We start from the raw sequence: 25,398 nt of genomic DNA on the forward strand, positions 1-25,398 counted from the left end.
TGATGAAAGTCTCTTTCTTTTTGTTTGAGTAGCACATTTTCAGTTCGGAATCTCTCCTCTATTCTATTTTAGCTTGGTCACTTGTATTGAACAAAACGTAAACTTCATATACAATAATACTAACGAATTGTATCAATTCACAGAACCATTTCGTGAAATGGTTCTAAACTGAGCTTCGAGATGTCACTACTACATAAGTCTTAGTTCAGTTGAAAATGAATAAATTTAAACACATATAGTACGTATTAGTATATTATTTGTTTTGATGGGTGAGTAAATTTATACATTCCAATTGAAACGATAGATGTCCTTAAAACGATTTGAAGCGCAAACAGTGCCAGTTCACAATGGAATTTTAAATTAGTTCACAATAAAGCATCTTTTAATACTTTTCAACGATAAACTAATTTCATTTGAAATGATTGTTGTTTTCTGCAAATGATAGGCTCAAAGCAGAAAATGAACTTATCGTTTTATCAAAATGATAATCGAAATTTTTCTATCGATAATAATGATATATAGCCAAGTGACCAAATCAATTGTACTTCTTTAATGTTTTCGATTCGAACACACATACCAAAGAAATGGGGAGCACTTCATGCTTCGATTCTGTGGTGTAGACTTACACTATGAAAAGTTTTTTAATTCAAATTGGTTCTGTCGCGGCTTTAAAGAATAAAAATAATTCATGGTATTTGAAAAATTTGACGCTCGCAGTCAGCTAGCATATTGAATTTTGAATTATTTGCTGCTTACCAAGAGTTCATAATGATGCGGAGCAGTACTATGTTTATTTAAAATCGGAATGAATGCTAGCGCACATTCCACACCGCACGAGCTGTTGTTTGTTGAATTCAAACACGCGAGCGTATGTGCTGTGCATCGAATAGATAATATTGGAGCGAATGAAAGCAGATCAGAAGCAGACAGCATAGAAAACTGTAACAAAACCAGCAAACACAATATTTTCTAGTTTGTTTGTGTTTGTGTTTTGCTTTGGTCATTTCTCCGGAACAGTTTCAGTTTGATGGGTTTGTTTATATTGTCGATGTGAAACGAGAAGATGAAATATTTCATATCATGCGTGCCTCGTTTGTTGTTTTCGAGTGGACAACAACAATTTCTTTTTCGTCGGCTGTGTATTGCTGTCGCTGTTGTTGTTTTGTATCGTGCCCCAGCAAATACGATTCCATGTGAATCGGTTCTGTTTGTTTCACTGTTTGTTCTGCCTTTGAGCTCTTCGCTGAAACATTTTCTTTGGCATTGTGCGCAAGACGTGTTTTGAATGTTGCAGAGAGAACACTCAACCATGGTTCGTATATTGTGAGTGTACGCGCTGTGTGGTGCTTTGATGAAGAGCATAGAGTATGGTGGAAAATCCACCTGTTATTTGGTGTAATCATTTCTGAGCGCCTAGTCATATTGATAAAAACGAGGCGTATCTAGGGCGTGGACAGTGATTTGATTTCAAAGTTTTGATGTGAACCTTTTTAACTTTTGGTCCCTGCTGATTCTAAAGACCTGCCGAAATTTTACAAGCACCTGCCTGACCATTTGAAATTCAAGTCGATTCCAAGCTCAAGAGTTTCAGCAAAAATTCGGTTTGGTCAATAAAATTACGTGAATTAGTTCCTCATGTTGCGACAAAGAAACAACGGAAACGCTCATAAAATTGATATTTTGTGCCAGTATAATGTATTGATGTGAGGCCGCATAAAATACTGCCGATGGATATAAAGTAAATCCTCTATAGTTTATCATTTGATAACACTTGATTGACCATTGGAAACCAACAGCCCCTGAATGTGTCGCTGATGAAAATCGTTTGTTAGATAAACTGCTAAATATTATCCACGATCCACCCCAAATTTACTGCAAATGGTGCTGCATGGGTGTGTGGCATGATGTAGGCATCGTGAGCAGCATTTCGTTTGCTGCGATGTACCAAATTCTCTAGTGGTGTGCCATAGCAAACGAGTACGCAACCCAACCAAAAGCATTGGTATGACTAGTATGACGCATCAACAGGCCGTGCATTTGAACAGGAGAACACAATTCAGTTTCGTTGAATACGAAAGTGGATTGGAATCGAATGTTAAGCGCCCGTTCATAGACGATGGTGTTTTGAATGCTGTTTGCTTGTTTTGCCGGTACTACCTGAATATGTCCCTTCAGAAAAAAATTGCTTCGCATCTTGAATTTCACCAAAAGATATTTTACACTTTGGCAACTGATATACATATATTCCCACCTTTACCAATTCATTTCACGCCGTTAAAATGCAAAAATGCTAAAATAATTTCACACTTAATTTTGATATGCATGCATTTTTTCTGATCAAATCCACTTTCATTGCGCGAAGGAAAATGTTCAATTTTGAAAAAAAAAATCGCCCGAAACTGAAAACCGAATATTCGACGTAGAAATCGTGAAGAAAAGTGCGGTGTGTTTGAGAGAAGAAAAAAAATAGTTGAAGCAAAAGTTTAAAATGTGTATTAGGCGCACAACCAACGAAATACTACTACGACATTGTGAGTATTCTTTGCTGGTCGCTTATGTTCGGCCCGAATGCACGAAACGAAAGTACACACAGTGCTACACCTATAAGCGATATGCATACATAAACACATTCGAATCGTATATACCATCTGCTTCATTCTCTTTCTCTTTTTGTTGGCTGTATTCGTTGTATTTCGTTTCATTGCGATTCAGCGTCGAACGTTTGTTGTGTACGTCAACTTCGGATTTATGTGTGCCTGTTATTTGAGACTGTTTTTCATCCAAGGACATTGTCATGTCATTGCAAATAATTTATATTTCACAGCTTTCAGCATATTCTGTCTTTGTTATTGACATCGATTCAATGCGCTCTCTATTTATTTTCGGCTCATCACGTTTTCTCGAAGCAAATCTTTATTTAAAGCTGGGCTTTTTATAGAAAGCATTCGTTTGTGTATTTGTCTCTTTCACGCTCATGCCACATCACGTCATTGTGCAGTGACGTTAGCTGTTGTAGCAGCAGTAGCAGTAATACGGCTCAGACGTGTTTTTTCCCTTCGTTTTCGAGCAAATCGTATTGTTTCATTCATGGATTTATGAGCGCCCATTCAATGGCTAGCTGAAGGTAGAGCTAGAAAATGAAAGTGAAACTAAACCTCATATAAGCCGACGTTGTGGTTCAAAACCAAATGGAGCTGGATGGCTTAGAGCTCATCAACCGCTAAAAATGATCACATTACACAATATAATATTATGAAAATGAATTGTACCCATTGAGTGGCGTTCACCTCAGCCGACGCTCTCGATCTAATTCAACCGACTCCAAGAATTGTATGATTTCAAAACGAAACGAAACAAAACGATTCGAGAAGGTAGCAGACAACCGACTGTGTCAGTGTGTGCTCTCTTTCGCACGCATACACAGAATGGTTTATTTCAAGATGTTGTGCTGTTTGGTGGAAGCCAAATGTGAGAAATAAGCGGCAACGAGACCAAATGCTAGCAATATGCTCGCGATGTGTTTTTATGTTTCGGTTTTGGTAATGCTCAATGTTATGCCATCCTGATCGTAAGGTGAGTCATATGGACGTGCCATTTTAATGTTCCACTGAGGCTTCCATTTGGATGGCGCATTGGATTGGTGTAAAAAAAGCAAACGAAATATCACCACTCTTTTCTATTCAACATCTTTGTGTATGGAGGTTGCTCCAACCTTTCCGCCTTTTCAGCACGCATGTTTACAATAGAACAAAGCAATGAAATACGGTTGAACCGAAGCATACACCGCGTTCATAAGCGTTGCTCGGCATCGCAGAGCATTCAATGTGTACGCATGAAAAAAAAGTGATACGCAAGTAGCAGCTGTGCTCCGTGTAACTGTTCGACCGCAGCATGAAGCGCAGACGAACGCTCTCTTTTACTCGTACATAGATGCATTGTATTCTGGAAATGGCGTATGGCTTTTCGCTTCTGCTTTATTCTGGACGCCTAATACAGCCGGGTGGATTTTACGCGCGAAACTTCTACGATGCACGATTACCTCAGTAGGCTTCGTTGAATTTTTATTTGTTCTGCTGTTGTGAGACGCAGCGACACAAACATTATGCGGCATCATACGTTTTCCGTGTGAATACCATTCAATAGAACGGTTACAAGAGAGTGAGAAAGAAAATCGAAATCCAAAAATTGTTCTGCGGTTGGCAGTACAACTAAAATTACTTGAAGAACAATGAAAAAAGAATACCACCAAAGACATCCAAGAATTCAACGGAAGAAAAATTACAAGCAATGTAAGCTGTACGTATAAAATTCAGTGGAATCTCTTCAATTCGGTACACAAGAACCGGTTAACTTGGACAGAGACAAAAGAATAAGACTTACCATTTTATCACATTTGCGCAAATAGTTGGAGTACTACTCGTTCAATGGACGAATAAAATACGTAAAAACGGGGTACAATCGATAAGAACATTTGGTTGTAAGTGAAGAGAGGCTGATACTTCCGAGACCACTTCATGATAAGACTCCGGATTGGAAGAACGGCATTGCCTTTTTATTAAAGTTTTTGCAAACTTTGTACCAAGCGTTCATGAAAATCAACACGTACAGCATGCCAACGATCAAGTCGCCCGAGTGAAACAGCAAAATACACATTCAACACACCATCAAAAGCCAGTTACTACGCAGCGCACACACAAAACAAACAACAACAACAGCAACGACGACGATGAGTGTATAGCTATCTACGAAATTTCGCAATCCTCTCAACTGATTGAGTTCGCCCGTTCGTTCGTTCGTTTATTCGAACGCTGTTGTGTGCTAGACAACACGCTCACACACCGAACCGAACCTTGAGCGAAACAGAAAGAGCACAAATCAAAAGTCAAACACTCGGAACGTGTGCTCTCTGTAGTGAAACCGACGATGTTAAACGATCCCATGTACATATAGACATACAATCAACACATAGTAAATCTGTCTGTATTCGCTACAAATTAAGGCCAAAAGTCTAAATACACGCAAAAGTGTTCACTCATACACAGCACACAATTGACTCGGTCGATTGCGAAACTTCTCGGCGTGTACGGCATCAAACATACCCACATTCGTTGAATGACGATGGGCTCAACTCTTTTGATTTCACTCTGTTCGTTAATCGCCGTAAAAAGTGGGGACGATTGAAACCATAACGCTATGCTTCGACTCTGACCATCGGTTCCACACGGTTTTCGTGATCAGTCTCATTCTTCGATAGCTACAGTTCAGAACCAAGAAAACAAAATAAACAAATTGATTTATTTTGAATAATACGACTGGAATTTTATCGAGTGCTAGAATTTCGAATTCGATTGTGTAATGGAATGAATGACGTTGAAAATGCTGTATAGTCCGCCATGAGTTTGAGGAGACTAGGATTTGGTGTAGTACGCAGATACAGATTGTGCCTTTTTGAAAATCCTGGGGAAAGCACGTTGCTTTTAAGTGGATCTGCATGCCAAGAATACTTACTTTGCACCTCCTTTTTTTACATCTTCGTTTTCTTCAGTGTTGTTACTTGAGCCGAGCAAATATAATTTCTTCTTCTTTATCTCATGTCTTTTGCTGCTCATGTTCTCTCTGTTCGTTTCTCGTCTATCCATTCAGCGATGAGCATCACGTTTATGCTACACTTTTGTCGGTTTGTTTGGCTGCAGCGGAATTATGTGCGTACAGAGCACAATAGTACCTTTATCGAGAGCAGGTAAGCATACAATATGTGAAAGTATTGTGTGTACTCGACGTCGAAAGAGCAGAGAAAGAGGGAAAAAAACATACATGGCCAACGAATATACATAATGGTATTGGTGATGTCTTTTGAAATAAAATGTTTCCAGTATGAACAGCTGTTTTCGCGTGCAGCCCATCAAGTAGAGGAAAAAACAACAACATTTTATTGTTGGTTGATCATGTTTTTCTCTTTCGCTTGTCTCTGTTATGTTGGTAAAGTATTTTGTTTGTAGGCTGCCTGAGTTATCGTGTTTAAATTACCTGGCATTTCTGTAGCTCATGGCTTGGTGTTGCGACTGTGCGATGGTTATTTTGTTTCGCTCTTTTTTTTCTGTATTTTGTTTTGGTGCGCACACTGAATTCAATATGTCTGCTATTGTTGTTTGTGTGTTGTCTTTTTACTGCTCTTCGGGTTTCTGCTGGCCTGGCAAAAGTAGAGCATTATGGTACAATACAGGTGGAAAGCACACCTGTAGGAATATCGATAACACCTTTGTGCATTTCATATGAACAAATAAGTCATTAACGAAATGAATAATTTCCGAAAATGACACACCTTCATCGCGAAACAATTTTTACGTGAAACACTTTGAGATTGCAAAGGCTCATAGGCAAACGAAGAAATGCCATTGTTTGTTTGAGCGTTTGATGCATGCTATACGGATGGAGTGCGCATGTCGCATGTGTATGTTTGCCATACGCGCTGAAGTTTGGGATGAGCATTTTTCGAAAATGTTTGGAATGATTTTTTACTGGGGTTTCATGTTTTCGATGTCGTATGTCGAGCGGAGTGAAAAAGAGCAAAAGAATGAAAATTCCTTCCTCCGCATTCCGATGTGGAATTCAAAATATGGCCGAAGTATGTTGTAGCAGTAGCATCAGCACCAGTATCAGTAATACCAGCAATAGCAATAGCAACAGCAACAGTAGCGGCGATGCTTTGAGTTTTCGTTTGCTGCCAGATTACGTTCTCTCGCTCGCTTTTCCCTTTTTTCATGCCATATTCCATTGCGTTCATTTTCCATTTTGCGCCGTTCCTGTTCAACGAGAGCACAAAGAATATTTTTCGGCTCTCCCCGATTCACGAGCACGAAGACAATGAATGGCCATGCCTTTGGTTCGATGAAGAATACGGCGTTCGGTTCTGATGCGTCTTTTTTGCTATACGTGCTACATTTTATGTGACTCTCATCACATGCATCGTCTTCGTTTTTCATCTTCTTTCTTCATTTCATGGCAATCGGCTTTCGTCTAGCAAACACACATTTCAACTCCAATCAAACGCTTGGCCTCTTACACACGCTGTCTCTTTCTCCCTGGCGCTCTTCGCTATTCACCGCGTTGTGTGCGTGTGTATTTGTGATTTTCGTTCGATTTTTCTTTGAAATAGTTTCACCTTTTTTTCTACTCCGAATTTCTTCTTCACTTTTTTCTTACTCTCTATCTGTCTCTGTCCTACACTCTTTTCTTTTTCCATACGAAGTATCGTGGCAATTATTTTCTTTGTTCGATTTCGTTGTGGTTGCGTTGGTTTGTTGTGCTCTGTGTTTTTATGTTCACACTTGAGTTGCGTGTTATATATTTTTCTCTCGCTCTCCACGCCGTCGATGCTTCACACACTCTTCCTTCGGCAGCATTGTGTATGGAGAAGATAAAAAAAGCAGAGAAAAATGCGTACGACATCGGTGTGGTCTGCGTGTTTTTGTATTAAATTAAATTATTGATCTCCTTGCTGTCTACAGCGTATGCTACCCTGTTACGTGTGAACTACATAAAAGAAAAGGAGAATCATTTATGCCGTTTGTATTCACTCATTTATAACTACAAAGAAGTGAAAAGATGAAAGAGGAAAATGAAACAGCCCATAACAATTTGATTTTGATACGGTTCGCCATTCTCTTGCTGCTGTTACCATCGCATTCACACCGAAGAGTACGATTTCACTTTGATGTTCAGCACAAAGAGATATGAAGTGAATGTATTATCTAGTTGAGCTGCGATCAAACAATTTTTTCTTGTCTAAAATCGACTTGAAATTCACTAATGAATCTGCAGTACTGCCAATTCCAATTAATGAACGGAATCGTAATTAAAAGATTTCATGAAACATCAGGCCATTAAAAAGTACTTGATATCTAGTTCTTACGAGCAGAAAGAACATCTTTTCAAATTGTTAATGCAGATGTTGATGAGCTTGGATGAAAATTCGACACTAAAACTGTCAAGAATTAATTACCCAAAGTGTTGTAATTAGTTGGTAAATTGATCACATGACTTTGCATTCGCCTTTGAAGTTTGCATTAAAATCGTGCCAATGACTAAATGTTTGGATGACGTCGCTTTTACTGTAAGTTGAGAGTGTAATAGTAAGGGGAAGTATTTCCCACTTTCTAAATGTGTCAGTGTATGCGTCTCTGTAACTAAGAGAAGGAGTTTGTAGCCGGCATTTTCAAAAGTGGCACATGCGCACATCGTATAGTCATTTATATAAACATATGGTTGTACAGCTGATGGATGTTCGTTCCTACCACACAATTGCAGCGAAAATCATTACTTGCGGAAAAATTCGAGAAACAGGTCGGATGTAAAATGATAAAAATAATGTTGCGTACTGCAGTCGCAGAGTGCATCGGTCATTTATTATCATAGGGGAAATGTCATTTCCGAAATGTGTGCTGTGTATCAACTAGTCTGTTAACCATCCGATTTTCGTATGCGATTCGCGTTAAAACAATCTGAAAAAATGGGCGAATTTTTTTTCTCGCCTTTGTGTCGTTCGATGCGACAAATTCTATTTATTCGTAATAACCAATTTCTGATTTATATGGTTCAATGAATCATATTCAATTGAATATTGATCAAAATGTTATGCGACCTGCTAAGGTTCATCCATTTGTCCTATGAATTTTACAACTATGACTCTGCGCAAAAAAGTATATAATTGAAATAACTTTATCAAATAAACATAGTTTTGCTTTGAAAAATGCATAGGCAATGAATAGTTTGGTCAATTATGCAGAGCATTTAAAGTTAAACGGGTTGAATTGAATTCATTTCAGAGTATTTTATTCATGTTGGCTGGATTTTCCAACTGATTTTTTTTTAAATTCAAAATAGAATTCTATTTTCGGTAAATTAGCCACAATTGTTACGGAAGTTCGTTATTTTGCATTTGGAATACATACATGTATGAAGAGATCGTGTTTTTTGTCTTTTTGCAGCGCATAGCCTAAGAATTGATTTTTCTCGTCCGGATTTGTACGTGTTGAAAGAGCTATGCCTGTTGTTACGTGCATGGAATGCGGGGAGCCGGCAATTCACAGGGAAGCAACAACGGCGACGACAATCAGCAACAACAATATCAACTATGGAAACGGTCGCGATGAAAAATTAAGGCATACATACATGAAAAAAATCCGCACACATGTGTAATGCACACACTGCGATCGTCTTATATATTTACTCAGCTGTTAACTTGATTCGACTCGACTCGACTCGATTTGACATTGCTTCGTGCAGCCACATTCTGACATTTCTATATTCACCGTTTCGATACATGTGCTATGTTTATAGTCAATGCAACATTTAAATTGCACGAGCACGTCTGCGTACTTTTGTCTAGTTAGAGTAGGGCGGCATACAAATGCGGTGAAATGGTTAATGTTCACAGGGGAAATCGTAATTTTTACATGGTATAATAGTACTGAAGGCGAGCACAGATTTTCAAAAAACCGAATAAAAAGGCCGGAATTTTAGCATATTGAACGAAAAAAACTCTAATAAAATCTCTTGTAATCGGAAGATTTGTGATTAGATATGTGAAAAATAACAAAGATTATGTGTGACAAATTTTAGCCATCATTTTCTGGGACCAAATTGAATGGTCTTTTTCGTTGTGACGATTTCATTGTGTTTGTGCGATAGAACCATATGTGACAATTGCTCTGGCATGTGTTCGGTGGAGCTTCAAACAAGCACATTTTATCCCTACTTCTGGTTTGCTGTTAATGATTTTGTGCATTGCGCATTGTCAATAAATGTTCAACTTTCGCATTTAGCAGTTTTCGTGCTCGATCAGAAATGTAGGACTTTCGACACGATTAGTAGAAGCAATTCACTTGACTTGGCTCTCTGGTTTCTTTAAGGCCGGTCATACTGTGTGTTGAACTCCGCCAAGAAGAACAAGACAAAAAAGCTGAAGAAAATTTTACATCAGAGAATTTTACTTGAACCAAGAATAAAATTACACTCAACTAATTCGTTCCATTATACACCAAGCTCCAATTAAAAGGGATTTTTTTCCATTTTACATTTACACAAAAACATTTAAAAAAAACGGCCGAATAATAGGGAAAAAAAGTAAAGAAAATAATTGCAAAGCTGAAAAATCGATAAAATAAAATTTTGCTTGAAACTGCACATTTTTCATTGTTAGAATACGAAAAGTTTTTTTTCCAAATAAGTTTCGTAGTTGCAGAAGTTGGCTTTTTTCTCTTGAATCGCATTTTTTTTAAACGTAAGTTTGAAATTGACGAAGGAAAGTTCGATAAGGTCCGATTGAAGTGAATGGAAAAAGAAGGTGGTTGCGTTTTTTTCTGTGCGTGTGAAATCGAGTTCGTCATTTGTGTGCTTCTTTTTCCTGGTAGATCATTTCGTATATTGCGGTCCTGTGACAGTTCTAGAGTTTGCGCATCGGTACAGTGTGTGGACTTTAATAATATTGGGAACGAAAATAGAGAGAAAATTACATAAAACCATAAATAAATAAAACTGAAACTGGTTGATGGTGTGTGTATGATCTAACCAAGTCGACGGGTGCGGCCAAATCATCACAACGAAGGAATACGTTCAAGCGCGACTCAATTTCGCTTTTCCATTTAACATTTAAAACCGAGCACACGCAAGTTTCCTCAGTCCAAACGAAGACGACGTACATAGAAAGAGAGAAAAAAATTATTTCATATCCCTTTGCGATTCGCTCAACATTCGTCAGACGAATTTGAGAAAACTAAGTTCGGAAAGTGTGCTGTTGAAGTGTTGAACGAAATTTTTCACGGAAGTGTAAACCATTTTTCTCCGATTCGAAATTTGCTGACTTTATTTGGAAAGGGTGATTTTGGGCAGCGGTAAGTCATTGCACGGGTCATATAATGGCAACGGAGGAAAAGCCCAGTCAGGAGACTCCCGACCAAGTGATTGAGGAGATTTCGAATAGAAATGATATTCCGGCCACTTACGAACCGCCCAGTCCATTGACCGGCTGCTATCTGCTTATTATATTGGGAGAGCCACACTCGCAAGAACACAAGGATATCATTTTGCAGCGCCTATTAAAAGGTAATTTTCCCATTATACTCATAATGACATCATTCGCTCGGAAAAATAACAAAATAACCTTTAAAATGCGTCAATCATCATCACTGTCGTAAATTCAAGTCTATAAAAAGATGCAATTGAATGGTATGTACAATAGTTTAGCCGTAAAGTTATAGAAGCTGGTACCGAGCAAGAAAGTTCATGAAAAATGTCACTATTCAACGACGGCGGTGGCGATGGCGACAACGTCGACAGTAATAGTGGACAGTGGTATTCAAACCGATGATGATGATGATGATGATGTCGTCATTTACTATAAAAACCCGTATTTTATCGGACATATTTTTCCCTACGTGAGAACAATCGAATATGTGCGTACTAAGCATTATATCGAACGGTTTTTCCTATGCTCGACAAGCACTCAACAATATGGCCGACTTGTACTCTCTTTTTTGTCAGCGCTACGCTCAATGGATGGCTTTCCATGACAATTACACACTAATTGTCAGCCAACTATCGATTTTCACACACACCAAATTCGTTTGTCAGTCAAACTCATACCAAACTATTTCAACATATAATATCGTCAGATCTATATATAGGCAATGGAATGCGGGTTTTCCATCACAAGGACCTTCCAAATTTTGATGTAACTATTTCGACTGTGTATTTTCAAATAATATCTTTGAGGCCTGATTCAATCGAAATTCACATAGTAATAATGAGTTTATGATAACGAGATATTTTCAAAGACGATTCAAGGCAACCAATACCTGATAAAATTGCATAAATTTCTATTGAACTACTCAATCGAAAATCGTCGAACCGAACTTCAATAACAATGACCCAGCTTATCTCAAGTTTTATGAAACAAATTCCCAAGTGAACCAAAAATTTACATAAAACTTTTATAAGTAGAAATATGGTGGGCAGCTTGATTTGAAAGTGAATATTCCGAGAAATCGATACCAATTTTCACACGATATCACACCCAAAAACCTTTCTTCTTCCATTCCATTTCCAGTTCCGATCCGATCCATTTTATGAAATTTGAATGATTCAAAACAAAATCATTACTGTTACGACTCTATTAAATAAAGTTGTTGAAAATGGTTTTCTCTGCGGATCGATTCGATGAAACACGAGCATACTATATACATATATATTCGATATTCTAGCCATAATGGTTTAATGGGCAATATCCTAGTGTAGACGTTTCGGCGGCTTTCTTTATATATGATATTCTCGGCTCATGCAAAAGCTTAAAGTGACAACGACACAACTTATTTTAGTTGCCTGCAAATGCTTTTGTATGTATTTTTTTTCATCGTTGTCGTCGTTATTTCCAACACGTACATTTTTTCTGTGCTCGGTAAATTGTCTAAATCATAGAGAAAAATTGAAATCTCAAACTAGAGCTCAGCGTATACATGTACACACTATACAAGGGGAAGTTCCTTGTTTTGGCAAGCAAGACTCGTTGCATGTCGAAATGTAGATGTTATTTCAATGTGTTTGATTTGGACATGGTACAATTAAAGATCCGACGGCGAATAAATAACTAAATTTTTCCATTGGCAAAGAGTCAACATTTTCCCTGGACTTCCAGCATTGCGAACAACAATAAAATATTATATCAACGGGACGAAGTGGGCAGCCGTTTAATCCTCGAATATATTTTTATATCTTTGGAGTTCGTGTGCGGATGAAACAAAAGAATTTTTTTCCTCCAAATGTTTGTTTGTTCAGGATCGGCGGCCGAGTGAATTAACATCATTATTATGCAAATGTTTAAGTAACGCTATCAAAACATGCAATCTTGCAGCTTTGCATTTTTCATGTGCTTCATAGCACATACACTTCGCAAGACTGCAGATAGAATGGGAGAAAAAGAAATACCTTCAAAAAAAAACTTCATTTATTTTGGTGGCCTGCAGGTACATTTTATATAAAAAGTGAAATTTTTTCACGATACATTTTCCCACAGTGTATGTGTGAGTTTATGCACACTATTTCTCCAAAGACCATTGACTTTAGCAGTTTTATAGCATCCAATCCAATAAATATAAAGTCAAACACTAAACCAAAAGCGAACCGCGATGTAGTTAGAAAAATTTACGAGAGCGAAAAAAAGCAATACGGAAAAAGTAGAGGAAGTGGTTTGGCATTATAACGTTGCCTGCATATAGATTAGCCTTACCGAAACAACCGATTTTTGCCGACAGCCTTGTACGTAATCTACATTCACAACCACATTCGCTCCGCATCCGTATGTTCGGATTGCAGATTATGTGGCTAATATATGTACAATCGTACATGCCATCAAGTCCTTCGGTTTTGCCTGGCGAATTTAATTGAAATATTGCGCTTTAATGGAGATTAATTGTTGCATCAAATTATATACAGTTATATTCGAAATTTATCGATCGATAATCCATTTCGCCTGTTCGAGAGACGTCAAATGACGAGATTTTGATTCCATTTTGCAAACTGATTGCGCACAAGTGCAATCATGAAATTTTCAATATCGTTCGATTTCCATTCAATTTAACAATTTGCTGACAGGCAAAAGAAGATGCGCTTCGGATGGTCTTTTTTTTTGCTTGCTTGAAACGTTGAAGAGAAAATTGAATTCCAATTGAATCTGGTAATATACCACTTCATTTAAATCGATAAGCAGCCGTCGACATGTATACGTGATTAAGCATGCCAAACAGAGCACAACCGTAAAAAATGCGACATGGATCAAAGTTTCTGATGCAAAAACTAATTAAAACTTCATTTCCAAGCTCATTTGTCTGTTGTTGATGTTTTGTTTCTCCGTTTTCCACTGTTGTATGCCATCGAATATTGGTCAATTGGTCTGCTGATTTTGTCGCCCTTTGTTACTGTTTTATTTTTATGGATTTTTCCATTGTTATAAGGTTTTCGAATGATTTGGTTATCACAAAATTTAATAATATTGTTGTAACAATGAAACCGTAAACACTCGAACGGATATTAAGTCGCGCAATCATTGAAAATGATGCCATTAGTTTAATAGAAAAATATTTGAAGAAAGCTATATCTTTTTCGTGTGGATCGTTTTCAGCAGCAGTACATAACGCTGGTTTGCACACTTGATGAGCTCGTTGTCATCGCCGATGCGATGCAGTAATCTTCCAATTTCTGTCCATTTCTGTATACATGTATGTATCCAAGAACGTTCGTTGACAGTGTCGTTTTTTTCAAGTTGTGAGAATCGAGGTTAACGAAATCTTAAACATTTGCTCGTATGACTTTTAAGAATTGCCAATCTCAACGAATATGCAAATTAATTTTTACACAGAGTACAACGCGATCCAAGCATCAGATATTACCGACGTCGAAAATAACATTGCGTCATTTGATTTGCTCTACTTTCTTTTTATTAAATAAAAACATCGATTGGGGTCCGGCTAAGAGTATTTTTCGTGGAAAAAACTACATTTACGTCATATAACGTGATATTTTTGGATGTTCGATGGAGTATTCTATTTCTTTCTTGTGAGCGATTCGATATGCTCACTGAACCAGCACAAAATCAATAGTTCATTCTAACATCATTTATCGCCCTTAATACCCACCAAGCTTAATCGCACGTTCCTAATAGCGTCAACTCGCTCGATACAAATAATACCGTGACTTACGACAATACAATAACAAAATCAGTTGTAATTACTAATTATAGACAGAACATAAATATATAATAGACTTTATTAATTATAAGTGGTGTAAATCGAATGTCATGCATCGGTTAAAACCGAAGTCATAAAGCAATTAAATGAAAAGATAGTTAGTAGAAAGAATGAGAGATACGACCACCATAAGTTTTTGTCAAAGAGATGATGGATCCGTTCGGTGAAGTGTGACTCTAGCCCCATTCCGTTATTAATAGCCACATTGTTTGAAGTGTGTACTCAAAATCGCACACTGTTTTCCAGCCCCAAAAAATTGCCAAGCGAATCAAAAAACAATTTCATTCTTATAACAAATGACCTTCGCTCAAGAACATACTCTCTCAAAACGTAACAATTAACACACAGAAAGGCGAAATATTGGATTTCCTGTAAGTTTTGTGCAAATTATGCAAAGAAAATTTACTGGAATCAATTCAACGCTGCATGTAATTTATTGCCCATAGTCAGGCTACAGTCATTTTTCTTTAAGGCTTATATAAGTTTAATTATCCAGTAGCATAATCTGAAATTCAATTCGAAAAAAAACACACACACACATCGACTCTCTCTTTCATTGAGTAAGCCTGAAAACCAATTAATATAGCCCATTAATTTGTGGTGCGTTTGGTTCGCATTTCCAATACCCCAATGTCATCTATGCAAATGAAGATGATAATTTTTCAAGTGTTTTTTTTTCACTGAAATGCAAAACGATGAAAGAAAAAGCTAGAGAAAAAGTGTTTGCTGCATTACAGCCACACAGTGCCATCGACTCCGTTGAGAATGGAACTGTACTTTTTCCCTACCATACCGTATATAAATACATGTGTCATGTTTGCGCATTGTATATGCCTCTTTGAATCGTGTTGACTGTTTTATTTATATCCATGAATGCGAATCGTTTTTTTATGGGCGAATCACATTCATTATTTTATCATGAATTGCTTTCGTATTCCATATTCAAGATTTTACATTTCTAATATGTGATTATTTGTCGTATTTATAGATCGTATAGAAACATATGGGCGTTTAATATACAGTTATTTTCTGTCTAATGGCACTTTACGTGGTGGCTGAAGAAACTCTACAATGACTGTAGCATTGAAAATGTATTCACACTATTTGCTTAAACAGCACAGACCAACGGCCTGACCAAGTGTTTTTTGTACAAGTGTCTGACAACGACGACGATAATATTTGTTAAGTGAGGTGAAAATTTAATGCACGAAATAATTGATTTGCGTCAGGAATCCAATTTCCAAAGTCGTCATCGATCGATACTCATTCGGCCAAAGGCTTATTCTATCATTGACAATCGCTTTAGTCATTTTTGAGTTATGATTTTCATACATGCTGTGTGGCATAAGTAATACAATGAGATCGCCACGAAACAAAAAAAATAGCAACGCTTGCAAGGTGTATAAATCATTTTGAGGTGGCAGCCTCATGACAAATGTAAAGGACATTCGTGGAAAGGCGAAAATTGTTTTTACCGTTGAAATTGAGTTGGAGAAAGAGTGGTGGCATTTGCGGTCGTATGAATCGAATAACAAAAAAGTCTAGCCTATTTTAGGTGTGACCGGCACACGAATCATGTTGAATTATATTTCGTAGTTCAACGTTCATGTTCTCTTTCTTTTTGGCTGTTTTTTACCTACATTTTTCGGTGGATTTTTTGGATACTGTTCTGAAATACCACGTCATGCGCACTAAAAATCAATATCCTGCGTCAAATTCACACTGAAATGATATTCTGAACTCCGGCGAACGTATTTTACTATTGTAGCAACACATTATTTTTCGGTATGCAAATTTCCGACCCAATGAACGGAATCTCATGAAATATCCGAGTAAAAATGCGATTTTAAAAACTCTTGGTTATACTCGGAATGCGAAAATCTCACTATGAAAACTGCATTAATTTTCAATAATTCTCACATTTGCATAAATGTGATGCAACAATGGCCCCGGCTTATGACATGAAAAATGAACAAAAGTGCGAACACAATTTTCTTAAACATTTCAAATGAATTCACTATTTGCTCTGGTTTTCGGGTTGCGGAATTCTAAATGTGGTTTTCTTTGTTTGTTGTTGTTGCTTGTAGGTTTGTTGTCTTGGAACGTGCTGGATTGCCATGTCGATTTGGAAGAAGAACTGAACAATTTAACGAATCATGCTCCCGAAGGAGAAGCCGCGCGCCATGGTAACTATTTATGAATTTCTTTTATCTGTGAATAATGTAACTGCTGCAAACAGTCTCACGACTGAATTTCATGTGTACAATGTACAGGAACAATTTATATTCGACGCATGCAAATGTCTTTTGCTATTGTGATAAATGATGGATTTTTTCTTTGTTCATTTTTGTTTGCTTTCGTACAGGCGAACGCTTGATTCAATTTGCCAGTGAAAATTTGGTGACGGAAATATTGATTCATCCCCAATACAATACGCTGATTCAATGCATGCGAAATTTATTGAGTAGCTTTACAAGACATAGACATATTATACATTCCGGTTACACATTCTCGGGAAATGGTTCATGGATCTTGCAAGTGAGTTAAATCCTGAATAATTTATGTGATTTTTCCAAGGGGAAACTACTACTACCGCGTAATTCATATTAATACAATCTAGTACAACACAAATTCTGAAAAATTCCAAAAAATTCTGCGCAATTCAAAACAATTCCAATCATTTCCGATGTTCCTTAGTCAAATTTGGTGATGATCAACTTAAAATATCGCAAATATAGGGACATTTACCATTCATTTGAATGCATATTGAAGATTTTTACATCCAGAACATATTTGACTTGGTTTGATCTACAAGACTCAATTCTAGCTCTGTTTTTTATTTTGAAAATATTTTATGTATCATAAAGCCTTTACCTATTTAAAATGAAATATTGAATTGGAAGTGAGACCTATGTACAATTAAAAACGCCCTATCTGAAGTTATTTCGATAAGATTGAACATCTATGCGCTTAAGCATTCCTTTGATATGCTAAATGATCCTATATTTGCAATTTTCGAAGTTGATCATCATCAAATTTGACTTAGAAACATCGGAATTGATTGGAATTGTTTTGAATTGCGCAGAATTTTTTGGAATTTATCAGAATTGGTGTTGTACTAGATTGTATTAATATGAATTATGCGGTAGTAGTAGTTTCCCCCTTGGATTTTTCTCGATGGAGCGCTCAATTTTCACGGATTGAATGGTGTTTATTCTTTTGTGTTTACGTGTGTGTGTTTTTATTATTCCGCAAACTCTCAGGATGCCACATTTTCTGTATCTGATTTTGCCGAAGCTCTGCAAGACTATGAGGTGCAACGCGTTATGCGAGCATATCCCGATACTATATCCATGGAAATACATTGCGCCACGTCGGGTCACTGGAATAAATTGCCCGACAAATCGTTTGCAAAACTCTGTAAAATTCGCATCAATTCCGTTGACATTCTCGATTCTGGAAGTGAACGACTCAACGCATTTATCAGTGAGTTATGAGCTCTTTGCGCCACATTCGTATAAAACGAGCAAAGTTAACCCATTTTTTATGTTGTTATTCCGTTTAGATTATTTGTCACCATTGATAGCTCCGGCAAATCTAAATGAATTGATGGCGAGCTCCGATGTCGTGGGAAATATTCGATTCAGCCATCCAACGCTCTACGTTTTTCCGGGTGGACAAGGCGATGCTGCACTCTTTGGTATCAATGGATTCAATATGCTGGGTAAATAACAAGTTTAAAAATATTCTCTTCATTTTGTGAAAATATTAAATTTTCATTGTGATTTGAAATATTCCAGTCGATGGTGGTTTCAACCGAAAATCATGTTTCTGGGATTTCACACGGCATTTGGATCGTTTGGATGCTGTGTTGATGACACGCATCAGCAATGCAAACATTCAAGGGCTCAGTTCGATAATAGAACGTAAGGCAATTTCAAATGTGTATCCGCAACTTGGATATTTCTTCACCAATATTCCCGAGTCAAAACCAGAACCAAGTTTGGAGAGTGATAAGGATAGCGATCCACTGCTTGTTAATTTATTCGAACGCGGTCAATCGCTAACGTCAAACTTGAAATCAATTAATTTGAAACCACAGCCATGCTACAAGGACGTTGAACCAATCAACTTGTACCACAAAGTTGGCCATGGCACTTTGGATATGTATGTGATAAGCCCGTCGAGAGAGTCCAAGGAAGTAAAAGAGTTTCTCCACAAATGGAATGCACGCGATCAAAATCTATTCGCAACCAAACAGTCGAAAGAGTTCCAGTTTCCGCTGCAAAATCTCGTTTCGATTTGTGCAATGTTAGTGTGGCAACCGGCCAATCCGGAAGAGACTATTACACGAATTCTGTTCCCCGGCAGCACACCCGATTATAAGATTATGGAAGGTTTGGATAAAATGAAACACTTGGAATTTGTTAAGCATCCCGTTTGCACTGCAAACCAAATTGAAGCCACCAGTTTCTCATCAACAATTTTATCAAAAAAACAACAACTCAAATCCGCCCTCGCCGACAAATCAACTCACGAGCAAACAATCCTTCCGTCCAAAGTAACTAGAACCGTGGTTGCACAAGAGAAGGATAACAAAACGGTAACTGAGACGAAAACCGTAATTAAAACGGAAAAAGAGAGTGCCGTCGTCGATGGTGAAACGACAAAAGTTGAAGCGGAAAAAGAGCAAGAAAAAGACAACAAAACTGCGTCTGAGTCGAAACCCGTTGTGAAATCACGCATCGACTCCCGACCGCCCAAATCAATGGAGAAAAAATTGAAAAAAGACTCATCTACCGAAAAGAAGTCTAGTCCAGTCACGACGCCAAAGAAAGAAGCGAAACAGCCAAAAGAAAAAGAGAGAGAAATCAAGTCGAGGATTATTAGTCGTGTGGCAAAAATAAGCCCAAGCAGTACACCAGCTAAGAGTACTAAAGAAGCAAATAATCGCAAAGTGTTTGAGTCCAAGCAGAGGACATCTGTGAAAACAGTCAAGAAAGATGTGTCACAAACAATCACCGAAAAGAAAGAAACTGTAAAGGAGCTGAAAGTCGAGCGAAAAGCCATTTCACGACGGCCAAAACCAGCCGCCGGCAGCCCAATGAAAAGTATCAAAAAATCTACCGCCAAAGACACGGCCGTTATTCACAAACCAAAAGCGGATAAAGGAGCCGCTTCTGATTCAAGTGTTGTCTCCACACCAAGTGCTGCAACTGATGATGTAAAAGTTAAGAAAACGGCCGTTGAGCAGGAAAAACAAATCCTGCTCGATGATTTAATCGAAGAACAAGAGGCAGTACGTGAAATTGAAGCTGTTTTACAACGATCGGAGAGCAAACAAATTGATGATGATGAACGTCGTACTATTATTATTGATAAACAGGATAGCACAACCGAGGCTGATGAAGATGAAGAATATATCATTATCGAAAAGGAAGAACAATACACAGAGGAGTGTTCGGTCAATGACCCGGAAAGCGGTGACTTAACTGGAAAAGAAGAAGTCAAGCATCAACGCGATTCACAAGAGTCAGAGAAGAAGCGCAAACCAAGCATTGAAACAACTGAAGAAGAGGAAGAGCCACAGCAAGCCGGCGAAAAATTGACCGAGCAAGACAAACCAGATGCGGAAAGCGTTGCGGCTGCAGAGGAACCTATTCATGTTAAAGAAGGTAAAATTATTTAAAAACAATGATGGTACGGCGTTGAAATAGATTTTGCTGGTACGATAATATAACTGTCGTTCGATTTAGGAAAAGTTATGATTGTCCGAATTAAAAAATTAATCCCATTTTTTCAATTTTAAATCGATTTCATGCGCTTTATCAATGTTTGGGAAATATCCCCTGGCGGCGTACTGTGAATCTGTTTGTAACTTGCATTTTGGTCTATTTGTTTGATAACGTTTTTTTTTCTTCTTTAATTCGTAGAAGAAATGGAAGAAGCAATTCCAACTTCACATAAAATGAATGGCGACGTTCCAAAGGCTAAATCTGATATCCAGGAGGAAGCCAAATCCGATGAAGGGTCTCCAATATCCGACGAGAAGCAGCCCAGTGATGAGAAAAACATTTATGTCAAGGAAGAATTAGGTGTAGATAAAATTCCGGCTGACACAAAGGAAGCAGATATTGTCAACGTTCCTGAAAGTCAAGCAACAGCCGAGTCGGGTGCTACAACTGCACCAACATTGCCAGAAGATGAGCATATTCCATTAGACGAAGTCAAAGAAAATGTTGTGATTGAAGAGAAATACATCAAAGAAGAGACAAAAGAAACGCAAGTGGTTGTCACTACCGTTGATGAGCCAGTAGAACGTGTTCAACCGAAACCAATGCAATTCGATGCTCAACAACCACATTTGCGTGAGCTGAATATTAAAACGCCAGATGAGGTCGCTGATTTGCCGGTGCATGAAGAGGCTGACATTGCTACTGATGAAACACCAGCTGGCAGTCGAAAGGCTTCACTGCGTAAAGGTGAAGAGCTGACCAAACAAGAACAGCCTATCAAAACCGAGCCAGTTGAAATCGAATCTAAGGATATTGACGATGCTAAAGTCTCTCCCAAAGAAGAAAATTTGGGATCGAAAACTCCGATCGAAAAGAAAAGCCCATCGCCAACAAGTGTTGAGCAGAAAGTTGCCTCGCCGGTTGAAAAAGTTGAATACAAAGTTGAAGATTTGGGCAAACAATTCGAAAGTACATTGAAAGATGTTACCGCAAAAGTGGAATTTACCGATGAGCCAAACGATTTGAAAGGAAAAAGTCCAGTTGATGATAGCAAACCAAATGATACCGAAGCACCTAGCCCTTCTAAAGAAGAAATTTTGATAAAAGATGAAGCCGATGATCGTAAGAGTGTATCGCCGATTGATGTTAAACAGGAAGAAATCAGAACAACCTTGATTCAAACAGAAAACACTGAAATAAAAACCGAATTTGTCGCTGAAACAATAGAAGAATTGACAAGTGTATCGCCCGACAAGATTGAATCAGAACGAAAAGCGAGTGTCGTTGATAAAACCAGTGATGTTAAAGCTGGGAAAATCGCATCGAAAAGTCCATCGCCCGACTTAAAGGAAGAAATTAGTGCTACTCCAAAGGAAGTTGAAACAGTGTCCGGAAGTAAACGAGAAAGCTTAATCGAGGATGACGATTTCAAAGCTGAAATCGCTAAAGTCAGTGAACCAAAACCAATTGAAATAGCAACATCCAAAAGTCCATCACCAACAAGAGATGAGAAAATCGGTGAATCACCGAAACGAAGTGAGGTCACAAATGAAAAACTTGCAAGTGTATCTAAAGAGCCCGAATTGAAGAAAGCAGAATTAGAGCTCGAAGAACCTGAACAAATTATTAGCAAGGCCGAAGTCGATATTGCAACAACTAAAGCTGGTGATGTTGTTGTTAGCGAAGAAATCAAGAGTGCTTCGCCAATTCAAGACATCATTGAAACCAAAGAAGAGAAAGTGGCGTCAAAGAGTCCATCTCCAGATCTTAAAGAGCAAGCATCTGTTTCACCAGTTCCACAAAAGGAAGTGGTCGTCGAAATTGTTGCTTCAGTGGACAGTAAACGGGCTAGTTTAAAAGATGATACTGCAATCGAAGCCGCAAAACCTAATGAACCAGAAATCGAGGAAAAAGAGAAATCAAAGAGTCCGTCACCAACAAAAGACGAACCAATTATTGAATCACGTGAACAAAGTGTTGCTGAAATTGAGCGTAAGAGTGCATCACCAGTTGAAAAAGAACATGTGGTGTCACCACCAAAATCAGTTTCGCCGCCAGCAAAAGATGATATCGCTTCACCGGAACGCAAAGATAGTGCCGTCGCAACAAAGTCCATTACTCCGACCGAATTAAATTTACAATCGTCAGACTATACCGAAGTATATGACTACAGTCATCCATTCGATGCTCAATGTCCAAATGAATTACGCGAAACTCACATTACAACTGTCGAGTCACCAATTGTTGAAAAGAGCAAATTGATCGATTTGCAAGTCATCGATAAAACTATAACTGAAATCATCGGGGGAGATGATTCATCATTGAATGATATCAGAGAAGAAGATGAAGAGGATCGTGTGACGCCACCACGTGAAGAAATACAAGAGTCCTCTCCGAAACCAAGTGTACCACTTGAAGTGCATACTGAGCCGCCTAGGTCAGTTTCGCCACGAGAACAGGAAGTTTTGAAAATTGTTGCTAACGTGGCCGAGGTGTTAAAATCTGAAAAAGACATAACCGATATTATTCCCGATTTTAATGAGGACGAATTAGAAAAAAATATCATGCAACGTGCAAGCACACCCGAAGTATTTTCCAGCATCAAGGAGTCTGCCGACTTCCATGATTTATCTGCTTCGCTATCAGAAGCAAAAACGTCAACCACTTCAATTGATGAGAAGGAACAACATGAAATTGCCGAAAAACACCAGGCCGGATTCCAGAAAGAAGTGGCCGACGGTGATGTTTATCGCAAAGAATCGTATGCCGGTGAAGTTTTGGATGATTCGCGACGTGAATCTGCAATCAGCACATTCAGCGAGAGAGATTTTACCAAAGATGAAAGCACTTTGGATAAATTTTCTCGTTCAAATTCATCATTGGAATTGAAACACGATGAATTAGAAGTGAAATCAACTGAAATCGAAACACACTCGGAAGTAACTCAAATCGAAAAGTCTCAAGTAAGCGAGACGGTAGCAATAGATTCACGCAGACAATCGCTTCTCAGCGATAAACCAGGCTCAACATCGCCTGAAAAACAAGAAGAACTTGAACAAAGCAAAACCGTAAAGCCAACGGCAGAAGAAACAAAAGTATTAACGGACCGTAAAGAAAGTATTAGCTTGAAACTTGAAGAAGATAGTGCAACTGTTCAACGAATGCTGGTGACTGCAAGTAGTGAAGACGGTGGCGAAGAGACGGAAATATGTGCCGAAGGCACCATCAAATTTAGCCCATCAGCAACAACACCTGAAACATTTTCGGGCAAGGCTACGCCAGAAATTGACCACGATGATTTGCAAAAGAAACCCGAATCGGGTAAAGAAACCGTTGAAGCCAGCCACATTGAATCGACATTGGAGGTTGATGATTTAACACGCAGAGAAACGACAAGCCGACAAAGCGATCGCCCCGATTCAGTAATGAGTCATTTCAGTGATACAACTGAACCCGAACTGAAGGAAACATGCAGCTCACCTGAAAAGCAAGTCCATGAGAAACAATCAAGTTCATCGGGCAAATCAACCGGTTCACCATCGACTGCTAGCAGCAGCCATGGATCTGTTGAAATCGAAAAGAAAGATGAATCACGCCCTGACTCTCGAGATATTGGTGGCAAAATTGAAGAGAAACATGATCTGTCGGGAAAAACAACATCAACCGATGCTAATCGCCCTGAATCGGCGGCTGATGACAAAAACATTGATGATGTGCAAGCAAAAAAATCATCAAGCCTACCTATCGAAAGCGATAAAAAGGATTCGATCGAGAAAGAAGACGACAAACAATTGTCAACAAGTGATTTATCTCGTCCAGAATCTGCCGCAAAACCTGAATCCCGAAGTCAATCCGTTGCGAGCGAAGAAAAAATCGAGATTGTAGACGCACAACAATCACGTTCACAATCAATTGTGATTGAAAAACAAGATGCTTCCGGCAAAACAGCACCGGCTGAAGTTAGTCGCCCCGAATCAGCAGCAAGCGACAGGAAAGCTAAAACTGAAGTAAAATCACCATCGCCTCCCCAAGAAAAAGAATCATCACGACCAGTATCAAGTGCAAGTGTGGAAAAAATTGAACATGCCTCACCAACACCATCCACAAAGTCCACGGAGGAAAAAGCAGACGATGATAAGTCACCTGAAGACATCCAAAAATCACGTTCTCAGTCAATAGCAAGCGAAAAAGTGGACATTTCTGGTAAAACTACTCCATTGCCAGTCAGTCGACCCGAGTCTGCTGCCAGTAACATTAGTGCAAAGGATGCAGTAATTACAAAAACAACGGCTGACTTGATTGAACCTATCAGCTGTGATGAACAGAAATCACACTCTCCATCGCTCAAAGAAGAACTGATTGAGGAAGAGTCTACATCGTCTAAAATAGATTCAGTTGCAAGCGCAATTGATGTACAGAAAGACACCGAAAAATCGCCAGTTAAGGATGAGGCAACAACCAAAACAATTACAACAATTAAATCTGAGGTAAAAGACGAATGCACTGTTAGTTCCACTTTTGTTGAACAAATTGTGAAATCGCCTAGTCCTCCATCTGAGGCGATTAAGAAGGATTCATTCGACAAAGCCGATGATCAAAGTGTTTTGAAAGGTGACGTATCGCGACCGGGATCGGCAGCAAGTGATATCAGCTCGAAGGATGGCCAAAAATCGCCAGTTGTTTCTACAGAAAAAGAACAAATCACAACGAAATCGGAATCTCGTAGTCAATCCATTGTGAGTGTCATTAGTGAAGAGAAAGAAGAAGATGAGAAATCGACCAAAATCGCGTCACCAAGCCCTCCCGAGAGTGTGAAAAGAGATTCTTTTGAAAAGGTTGATGACAAAAAATTGAGTGTTAGTGAA

At 38.4% G+C, this 25,398-nt stretch overlaps 1 protein-coding gene across 1 annotated transcript in view; it reads left to right on the forward strand.

Moving 5' to 3' along the window:
• The first annotated feature begins 9,832 nt into the window (after nucleotides 1-9,832).
• Nucleotides 9,833-25,398, forward strand: part of LOC129568433 (microtubule-associated protein futsch) — a 21,169-nt gene continuing 5,603 nt past the window's right edge. Inside the window, exons 1-7 of the mRNA XM_055446284.1 lie at nucleotides 9,833-11,103; nucleotides 16,886-16,984; nucleotides 17,164-17,336; nucleotides 18,062-18,284; nucleotides 18,364-18,522; nucleotides 18,599-20,473; nucleotides 20,732-25,368. Coding sequence (XP_055302259.1) covers nucleotides 10,917-11,103; nucleotides 16,886-16,984; nucleotides 17,164-17,336; nucleotides 18,062-18,284; nucleotides 18,364-18,522; nucleotides 18,599-20,473; nucleotides 20,732-25,368 — 7,353 coding nt within the window. The 5' untranslated portion in view covers nucleotides 9,833-10,916. The remainder of the gene's footprint in view (nucleotides 11,104-16,885; nucleotides 16,985-17,163; nucleotides 17,337-18,061; nucleotides 18,285-18,363; nucleotides 18,523-18,598; nucleotides 20,474-20,731; nucleotides 25,369-25,398) is intronic.

Source organism: Sitodiplosis mosellana, unplaced genomic scaffold (genome assembly GCF_009176505.1).
Source record: "Sitodiplosis mosellana isolate CC-2019 unplaced genomic scaffold, AAFC_SMos_1.0 Smas_scaffold_18, whole genome shotgun sequence".
Lineage (NCBI taxonomy): Eukaryota > Metazoa > Arthropoda > Insecta > Diptera > Cecidomyiidae > Sitodiplosis > Sitodiplosis mosellana.